This window comes from Rhinoraja longicauda, chromosome 39 (genome assembly GCF_053455715.1).
Source record: "Rhinoraja longicauda isolate Sanriku21f chromosome 39, sRhiLon1.1, whole genome shotgun sequence".
Taxonomy (NCBI): Eukaryota; Metazoa; Chordata; class Chondrichthyes; order Rajiformes; family Arhynchobatidae; genus Rhinoraja; species Rhinoraja longicauda.
The window spans coordinates 11588881-11599065 of record NC_135991.1 but is presented as its reverse complement, the minus strand read 5'-3'; the positions used below and the strand labels follow the sequence as shown (position 1 = coordinate 11599065).

The following is a 10185-nucleotide window of genomic DNA, read 5'->3' as shown; positions in this document are numbered from 1 at the left end:
GGGCATGCAGGCGGAAACCGTTTCCATTGTGGAACCCGTCCACAATAAGGAACAGCTGGGTCTTACATCAGAGCTGGGCCGCGCAGGGTTAATGTCAGGGACCTTCTGCACAGGAAGGCCAGTGGAAATCAAGACGACTTTCACCGAGAAGATGAATGTGTTGCACGCAGTAACAGAGTATTCTCTTTCCTGCTTTTTATGCAACCAAATCTCAGCGATTGTCGCGCGTCTGTCACCTCACAACACAACACTCTCTCCAGGTCTTTGATTTTATTGCAGACTTTATTTTACCAGCAGTCGCTCTAAGTTGATGTTTAACCACCGTTTCACGCTCTACGTAGGGCTAACTTAATACATCTCCCATTTCGTTTCTGCCTTTCCTTAGACTGCCCGGCACTCGCCCGCCCGGTTCCTGTCACGTTCAGACTCGTTTAACGTGTTGCCAGCCTCTTGCTGGTGTGTAATCAGTGGCAGATTGCCAGCGACCCTTCACCCTGAACACTGGCAGCAAAACAACATTATTCAGCACAGAATCAATTCCCCGCGCACTGCAGGGCGTGTAGTTGACAGTTGCAGTTCTGTGCGGGTCCTCAGCTTCCTGAAGGCGGAAGCGTTTTGAACCAGGAAATGGTCGGAATTAAAAATGGCTTCGAAACACCAGATCCAGAGTTTAAGTGAAGACGTGATTTGTCCCATTTGCCTGGATTTCTTCAGCGATCCGGCGACACTGGAGTGCGGGCACAACTTCTGCCTCTCCTGTATCACACAGAGTTGGGACAAGGAGGAGAGAAACTCCTGCCCGGAATGTAGAGAGGAGTTGGCAGACCGCAGCCTCAAAGTAAATCGGGCCTTGGCGAGTATCACTGAGAAAGCTCGAGCACTGAGCCTGAACACGGAAGGGAAGGAAAGTAAACTTCACTGCGAGGAACATCAGGAGGAACTAAAGCTGTTTTGTGAAACCGACAAGAAACTGGTCTGCCTGAGTTGCGTAGCTGCGCGGGAACACAAGTCTCACAGTTTCATGTCGATTCAAGAAGCTGTTGAAAGCTACAAGGTAAAGGCAAACAGAGTTTGATTCGCTGATGATTTTTCCATTCAGCCTTTTGCGGACCGCGCTCTCTTTGCGACTGTTCGGTTCACCCAGCCTCCCACCCACACCAGCGCTTCCCCTGGTACTTGCCCCAGCCACCGCTGGAGATGAAACACCTGTCCCTATACCTTCTCCCTCACGTCCATGCAGGGACTCCAGCAGTCCTTGCAGGTGAGAGAGCCGGGGCTCTCTGCTGATACGTAGAACAGAGCAACATAGAAAAATAGGTACAAGAGTAGGCCATTCGGCCCGTCGAGCCAGCACCGCCATTCAATATGATCATGGCGAATCATCTAAAATCAGTACCCCGTTCCTGCTTTTCCCCCACATCCCTTGATTCCCTTCGCCCTAAAATTTGATCTAACTCTCTCTTGAAAACATCCAGTGAGTTGGCCTCCACTGCCTTCTGTGACAGAGAATTCTACAGATTCACAACTCTCTGGGTGAAAAGGTTTTTCCTCATCTCAGTCCTAAATGGCCGACCCCTTATTCTTAAACTGTTGTCCCTGGTTCTGGACTCCCCCAACATCGGGAAAAATTTCCGACATCTATCCTGTCCAATCCTCCAAGAAATTTATATGTTTCTATGATCCGCTCTCATTCTTCTAAATTCCAGCAAACACAAGTCCAATCGACCTACTCTTTCATCATACCCATGTTCCGCCATCCCGTGAATTAACCTGGTGAACCAACACTGCACTCCCTCAAAACCCATAATGTCCTTCCTCGAATTAAAATACCAAAATTGCACACAATACTCCAGGTGCGGTCTCACCAGGGCCCTGTACAACTGCAGTCTTAACCCCTTGCTCCTAAAATCAAATCCTCTCGCAATGAAGGCCAACATACCATTGCCTTTCATCACTGTCTGCTATACCTGCATGCTTACCTTCAGTGAGTGATGTACAAGCACACCCAGGTCTCGTTGCACTTCCCTTTCTCCTAATCTAACACCATTCAGATAATAATCTGCCTTCCTGTTCTTGCCACCAAAGTGGATAATCTCACATTTATGAAAATTATACTGCATCTGTCGTGCATCTGCCCACTCACCCAACCTGTTCAAGCAACGCCGCAGCCTCATAGCATCCTCCTCGCAACTCACACTCCCAACAAACTTTGTGTCATCGGCAAACGTAGAGATGTTACATTTAATTGCCTCATCTAAATCGTTAATATATATTGTAAATAACTGGGGTCGCAGCACCGAACCCTGCGGCACCCCACTAGTCACTGCCTGCCATTCTGAAAAGGACCCATTAATTTGTACACTTTGCTTCCTGTCTGCCAACCAGTTCTCTATCCATGTAAACACTGTACCCACAATACCATGTGTTGTAATTTTGAACACTAATCTCTTATGTGGGACCTTGTCAAAAGCTTTTTGAAAGTCCAGCTACACCACATCCACTGGCTCTAGCTTATCCATTCTACTTGTTACATCCTCAAAAAAATCCAGAAGATTAGTCAAGCATAATTTCCCCTTCATAATTCCACGTTGACTTTGACCGATACCGTCACTGCTTTCCACGTTTCCTGACACGATGAGTTCTTCAACAGTTTATGGATGTTTGTAAACATTTCTTCATGTGTAGTTCAGTGTCCACGGTTCATTGGTTCCGTCTGGTCTAATTCTTTCACTGACGGAATCTGAATCTCAATCCCAGGAGCTGATTAAAACTTCCTTGGAGATTCTCACAAAAAATAAATCAGCGATGGAGGAAATGGAGCAGCAACAGAAAGAGAAGATTTCTGGAGTCCGGGTAAGGTTTCCAGTTCCCTTCTCTGATCTTGTGCTATTATCTTAGATTCCAGGCTCGATAATGTTGACCTTCACCTTTCATTTGACAGGAACAGTCACAGAACCTGTTGACCTACATCAAATCGGTATTTGCTGAACTGCGCCAGATTCTCAATGAGAAAGAGCGGCTCTTTCTCAAGGATCTCCGGGAAGATGAGGAGAGCATTCTAAATCCAATGGAGAATAATCTACGAGCGATTCAAGAGGAGATAAACTCTATTCAAGAGAAACTCTTAAAGCTACAGGAGCGGATGAACCAAACGGACAGTTTGATATTTCTGAAGGTAGGGGGTTACAGTTTCACTTTGATTCAGTGTAAGGGCACAATTACAAAATGAATGCCCAATTTCCCCTAACCCTTCCCACTTGGCGCCCAGCACATTCTCCCCAGTTGAGTTCCACGCCATGCCTCCATTGCATTCCCCATTTATCTTCCTGGTCAGATTCCAATTCAGTGGCCAGTGTAGACACATAATGCTGGAGTAACTCAGCGGGACAGGCAGCATTTATGGAGGGATGAAATGGGTGACGTTTCGGGTTGAGACCTTTCAGGTCAGACTGACAGTAGAGACGATATGGTTCCTCCATTGATGACCTACATGGAGCAAGAGTAATCAGGGGTGCATGAAGGAGCAATGCTGGATCTCCATCAGCCTAGTAATACTGAATAGCCGACTCCTGCACCTATTGTCTACTAAAGTCCATTATTAAATATACTTTTACCTACAATTAATACTTCATACTGGACTGCTGGCGGCCCCACATCAGCATTAAGAACTGGGATCTGTCGGCACATTGTAACAATTGGCTGAAATTCCTGCTGTTACGATGTGGACGCTCAGTGTAAATTAATTGATCGTTCTAATGTTTTATATTTCAGGAGGAAACTCATCAGAAGAGGAGGTGAGACTCTGCACTGTTTTGGTAATTAACTCAGAAATCGTTGATGCGGGTCTTATAACCAGGTGTGTAATTCATGCAGGATAAGTGATGATAACAAGTCGCTGTCAGTAGCAGACGGTGCCCTGGACGTTGGAAAGTTCGATGACCCATTTTTGTTCAACACGGTGTTGAGAGAAAAGACTGATTCCGTTAAAAGAGGTAAAACATAAATAAATGTTCATGATCTGTAAGTATTAGAAACATAGAAAATAGGTGCAGGTGGTGGCCATTCGGCCCTTCGAGCCGGCACCGCCATTCATTGTGATCATGGTTGATCAGCCACAATCAATAACCCGTGCCTGCCTTCTCCCCATATCCCTTGATTCCACTAGCCCCTAATTCATTGCATGTAAAGGGCATATTTAATATTGGAAATGGGACTCAACTTACTCTTGTTCCAGGCTTGAATTACCTCCTTTATCCAACAGTTAACCGCTTGCGTTTAATATCTGGATAACATGCCTTGGAATTATCTTCAATCCGACTCGCCAAGGATCCTTCATTGCTCCCTCTCGCCCTCCTGATTCCCTGTAGGTCAGCCAGGGGGGAGATTGAGGACATGTAGAGATTAGATCACATGCATTTGAAACGATGGAGATGTAGGAAGGGGGGTGGGGGTTAATGAACAGAGTGGGGCTGATGTGCTGAACGTTGTTACACTGGAATTTAAAAGGATGAGAGGGGATCTTATCGAAACATATAAGATTATTAAGGGGTTGGACACGTCAGAGGCAGGAAACATTTTCCAATGTTGGGGGAGTGCAGAACCAGGGACCACAGTTTAAGAATAAGGGGTAGGCCATTTAAATCGGAGATGAGGAAAAACTTTCTCAATCAGAGAGTTGTAAAGCTGTGGAATTTTCTCCCTCAGAAGGCAGTGGAGGCCAGTTCTCTGAATGCATTCAAGAGAGAGCTAGATAGAGCTCTTAAGGATAGCGGAGTTAATGGGTATTGGGAGAAGGCTGGAACGGGGTACTGATTGAGAATGATCAGCCATGATCACATTGGATGGTGGTGCTGGCTCGAAGGGCCGAATGGCCTACTCCTGCACCTATTGTCTATTGTTATTCATTGCAATGTTTTCCCCAACCGTTTCCTCCGCTCGCCAGGTCTATCCAGACACGGGGTTTGAAATCAGTAGCATAAACCCCGTGGCAACAGATCCCCACGGAGTCTCCATCCAGCTGATTGAGTGTTGTCCCTGCTGTTGGATGTTGGTGGAGTTGCGCGCGGTCCTGATGCCAATTTACAGGAAGCGCAGTCCGTCATTCCCTTCCCAGACTCTCCTCCCTGCTCTCCCGCAATCCGAAACTCCTGCCATTGACTCCATTTACACCTCCCGCTGCCTCGGCAAGGCCAGCAGCATAATCAAGCACGAGTCGCACCCTGGCCACTCTCTCTTCTCCCCTCTCCCATCAGGAAAGAGGTACAGAAGTGTGAAAACACACACCTCCAGATTCAGAGGCAGTTTCTTCCCAGCTGTTATCAGGCAACTGAATCATCCTACCACAACCAGAGAGCAGTGCTGAACTACTATCTTCCACTTTGGTGGCCCTCGGATTATCCTTGATCGCACCTTGCTGGCTTTACCTTGCACTAAAAAATATTCCCACATCATGTATCTGTAAACTTATTGATTGTAATCATGTATTGTCTTTCTACTGACTGGTTAGCACTCAACAAAATCTTGTCGCTGTACCTCGTCAGTACATGCGACAATAAACTAAACTGTAACTCCTCTTCCTGCACCTAGTCCCACGCGGTCCCCTCCTTTCCTCGCTACTCCAGTCCGCTTCATCCTCCCGCCTAACGGCTCCTTATCCTCCATCTGAAGGCGTCTCCACATCTGTCTGTCCGCATCTGCTTCTCTCCCCTCTGCACAAGTGCAACTCCACCACGTTGGGAAAGGTTTCTCCTGCCCACCCGACGTACCTGGGCTGCAACCCCGGGAAACCTCTCTGTTGTCCGCCCACCTGTGCCTGAGCGGCCTCTCCCCCGGTCCCGGGCCACACTGCCCAGTCTCCCCCCAACCCCCCGGGGACTCTCTGATTCTCTGCTTCTTCCCCCAGTCTCCGTCACCCTGGATGTGGAAACAGCGCATCCGGTGCTCGAGGTGTCTGACGATCGGAAGCGGGTGAGATGGACCGGGACCCGGACGAGTCTCCCTGACACCGGGAAGAGGTTTACAGACCGGCTGTGTGTGCTGGGATCGGAGGGATTCACATCGGGGAGACATTACTGGGAGGTGGAGGTGGCGGGGAGTGAGGGCTGGAGTCTGGGAGTCGCCGCAGAGTCTGTAGAGAGGAAGGTAGAGGTCACACTGACCCCGGAGACTGGAGTCTGGAGCATCTGGCGGTGGGGTGACGAGTTTGTTGCAATCACCTCCCCTCGATCCATCTCCCCGCCCTTCCCTTCCACGGGAGTGTGGGAGTTTATCTCAGTTACGAGTCCGGGACAGTTTCATTTTACGACGCGGCCACCAAGTCCCATCTCCACACCTTCACTGGGAATAAATTCACGGAGAAACTTTATCCTTTCTTCGGGACTTGGGATGGAGAGCAGTGGCTGATAATCTGCTCCGGTTCCGCTCCGGGTGTGTAAAAGGGTCGGGTCCCGGGACCGGCAACAGGAGCGTGGCTCAGGGGCTGTGGGGCAGAAGCCCAGTGGACAACAGGTCGGCGCTGAGCGGCTCCCATTTAATCCCCAAACTGCAACACGACCTCCCACCTTCCATCCTCAATACTCTGACTGATGAAGGCCAATGTGCCAAAAGCCTTTTTGACCGCCTTATCTACCTGCGACTCGGCCTTCAAGGAACCATGCCCCTGAACTCCTCGAACCCTCTGCTCTACAACACTCCCCAGAGGACTACCGTTCACTGTGTGGGTCCTGCCCTTGTTCGACGTCACAAAATGCAACACCTCATTACAACATCACAGGCTCCAGTCTGCGACCCGCTGGCGCGCACATCACCCGCTGTGGCTCCGCTCACGTTTGTAACTCTACACCTTTAACTTGACGTTTAATAAAGTCTTTAAAAATAACCCGTGTTTGAGTTCTCTCCGCGTCTCCGTACAGAGATCTCTTCAAACAGCAGACACAAGGATCCGTGGATACTGGGTTTACAAAAGGAAAAAGAAGCACTGAGTGCTGGAGTAACTCAGCGGGTCAGGCAGCATCTGTGGAGAACATGGATAGATGACGTTTCACAGAGAGCTGGAGTAACTCAGCGGGTCGGGCAGCATCTGTGGAGAACATGGATAGGTGACGTTTCACAGAGTGGTGGAGTAACTCAGTGGGTCAGGCAGCATCTGTGGAGAACATAGTTATCCATGTTCTCCGGAGTTTGTGCCTGAGCCGCTGAGTTACTCCAACAGTTTATGTCCTTGTGTCTTTTTATGTTTCGTTTATAGTATTTGGTTGTAGAGACACAGCACAGAAACAGGCCATTCGGCCCACCGTGTCCGTGTCGACCAGCGATCACCCTGTACAATAATTCTATCCTACGTACTAGGGACAATTTGCAATTTTACCGAAAAAAAATTAACCTACAAACCTGCAGGTTGGAAACCGGAGCACCGGAGAAACCCCACTGGGTCACAGGTACAAACTCCGTACTGACAGCACCCGTAGTCAGGATTGAACCTGGGTCTTTGGTGCTGTGAGGCAGCAACACTACCCGCTGCGCCACTGTGCCGACCCTGGTTTAGGTTTGGAGATACAACATGGAAACAGGCCCTTCGGCCCATCGTGTCCACGCCGACCATCGATCACCCGTTCACACACTCGTTCTGTGATATCCCACACTCTCATCCTCTCCTAATAGGGGGGGTATTTACAGAGGGCCGATTAATCCACAAGTCTCTGGGGTGTATGTGGGGGGGGGGGGGGGGGGGAGCACACGGAGAAACCCCACGCGGTCACGGGGAGAGCGTACAAGCTCTGTACAGACAGCACCCGAGGTCGGGATGGAACCCGGGTCTCTGGCACTTTGAGGCAGCAGCTCTACCCGCTGCGTCGGGGCAGCTGACCGCGACCGGGGGTCCCGGGTACAGGGCAGGGGGTGGGGGGAGGAGGGGAGCTGTGTACGGGGTTACGTGTGGAAGCGGGTGAGGGCTGAGGGAGGGAGGGAAGGGGTGGGAGCCGCCATCTTCTGCTGCTTCTGCGCTTTCACTTTCTGCTCCACGCTCCTCCGCACCCGGTCCTGTGGGCAGAGCGGCCCGTTAGACGGCAACCCCAGACCCCAGGGGGAGGGGGAGACGGTGACCGCCCTCCCCTCACCAACATACCCCACTCACTCCACCCCGCTCATCCTACTTCCCCTCACATCCCCCTCCCCTTTCCCTCCTCGCCTCCTCACCCTCCACTCCCCATGCTTCCCCTCACTCATCCTCCCTCCCCTCACTCTTTCCCTCACCCACTCCTTACCCCACCCCCTCTCCCCCAGCTCCCTCTTCCACTTCATCCCCTCTCCCTCCCCCCTCCCTCTCCTCCCACCCCCATCCCCTCTCCCTCACCCTCGCCCCACCCCATCCCTCTCCCTTCCCCCCTCCCTTCCCTCCCTCCATCCCCCTCCCTCACTCTCTACCCCCCTCACCCTCTCCCTCCCTCCTTCCCCCTCTCCCCTCCCCACATCCCCTCTCTCCTTCTCCCCCCCCCTCCCTCACCCTCTCCCCCCCTCCCTCACCCTCCGGTTGCCGCTGGCCACCAGCTTCTTCCTGCGATCCAGGTTCCCGCTGGAGCTGCGGCCCTTCATCCGCCGCCGGGGCTCAAACTTGTCCGTGTCCGTGGCGTCGTAGCCCTGCGGGGGGGGAAGGCAGAGGGTCATGAGAGGTGGGGGAAGGGTGACGGGGAGAGGGTTTCGGGCGCTGCACCCTGTCGCGGTGCCTCTGTTCCAGGAGAGGGGGTCGACCTGCCCCAGGCGCTCCGGCTCCAGTGAGATCAGCTCCGGCTGCAGCTGTAACACAGGCAGGGTCAGCGACACGCAGAGAGACCCCCACCCTCACATGGGGAACCCCCCCACTCCCCTCTCACCCCACAGGGGGGGGCAACTCCCCCCACACACACTCAGACCCCCCCACAGACACACAGACCCCCCCCACACACACACACATACAGACCCCCCCCACAGACACACAGACCCCCCCACACACACACACATACAGACCCCCCCCACAGACACACACAGACCACCCCCCAGACACACAGACCCCCACATACACACACATACAGACCCCACACACACACACAGACCCCACACACACACACCCCCCCCCCACGCACACACAAACCCCCACACATAGACCCCACACACACACCCCCCCCCACACACACACAAACCCCCACACATACAGACCACACACACAAACCCCCCACACACAAGCTCCCCCCCACACACACACACACATACAGACCCCCCCCCAGACACACACATACAGATCCCCCCCCACAGACACACATACAGACCCCACACACAGACCCCACACACACATACAGACCCCCCCCCACAGACACACAGACCCCCACACACACACACACATACAGACCCCCCCCAGACACACAGAACCCCCCAGACACACAGACCCCCCCACACACACACACAGACCTCACACACACACACACAGACCCCCCCTACACACACACACAGAGACCCCACAGAGACCCCACACACACCCCCCCCACACACACAGACCCCCCCCTACACACACACAGACCCCCCCCCCCACACACACACAGAAATACTCCCCCCCCGCACCTCATCCACCGGTTGCAATGTTTACCCCTTTCTTCACCCCCCCCCACCCTCACGCACACACACTCCCCTCCCCAGTTCACCTCCCTTCCACCCACACACCCCCACACCACCTCCTGTCCCTGTCCCACTCACTGCCCACACACCCCACATTCATGGTCTTCCCCCCTACACTCCCCCTTCCGCGTCCCCCATCATTTCACCCCCTCCCACCCTTACCCCTCTCTTGTATCTTGTGCTCTTCACTTGCGAAGAGTCCACCAGGAAGCAGACTGGAAGTAACACTTTTTACATTTACTGGGAACCATCTTTACATTTACACCGAGACAATTAACCGACAAACCTGCACGTCTTTGGAGAGCGGGAAGAAAATGGAGCACCCGGAGAAAACCCACGCGGGTCATGGGGAGAACGTGCAAACTCCGTACAGACAGCGCCCGTAGTCGGGATGGAACCCGGATCTCCGGCGCTGCATTCGCTGTAAGGCAGCAACTCTACCGCTGTGCCACCGTGACCGCCCTGCTCTGCGCTCCCAATGCCTTCCCTCCTCCCCTCCTTCCCCACCCCCGCCCCTCACCTCCTCCCCCCCTCTCACACCCA

The 10185-nt window shown here is 52.6% G+C and overlaps 1 protein-coding gene across 2 annotated transcripts; it reads left to right on the top strand.

Annotated features, from left to right (window-relative positions):
* The first annotated feature begins 592 nt into the window (after nucleotides 1-592).
* LOC144611258 (nuclear factor 7, brain-like) lies at nucleotides 593-6848 on the top strand. Of its 2 annotated transcripts, XM_078430296.1 has the most exons (6): nucleotides 593-1054; nucleotides 2758-2853; nucleotides 2942-3175; nucleotides 3772-3794; nucleotides 3874-3992; nucleotides 5903-6848. In XM_078430296.1, exons 1-6 carry the CDS (start codon nucleotides 644-646, stop codon nucleotides 6400-6402), a joined length of 1383 nt encoding a protein of 460 aa, XP_078286422.1. In that variant the 5' UTR covers nucleotides 593-643; the 3' UTR covers nucleotides 6403-6848. The 2 variants fall into 2 exon arrangements, with proteins under 2 accessions (XP_078286422.1, XP_078286423.1); XM_078430297.1 differs by lacking the exon at nucleotides 2758-2853.
* The last annotated feature ends 3337 nt before the right edge of the window (nucleotides 6849-10185 follow it).

Bases quoted from the DNA above. Each gene is read 5' to 3' on its own strand.
- LOC144611258 (XM_078430296.1), top strand. From the start codon at position 644: ATGGCTTCGAAACACCAGATCCAGAGTTTAAGTGAAGACGTGATTTGT. The intron at 3,176-3,771 runs GTAGGGGGTTAC...TTTATATTTCAG, and splicing joins ACAGTTTGATATTTCTGAAG to GAGGAAACTCATCAGAAGAG. The intron at 3,993-5,902 runs GTAAAACATAAA...TTCTTCCCCCAG, and splicing joins GACTGATTCCGTTAAAAGAG to TCTCCGTCACCCTGGATGTG.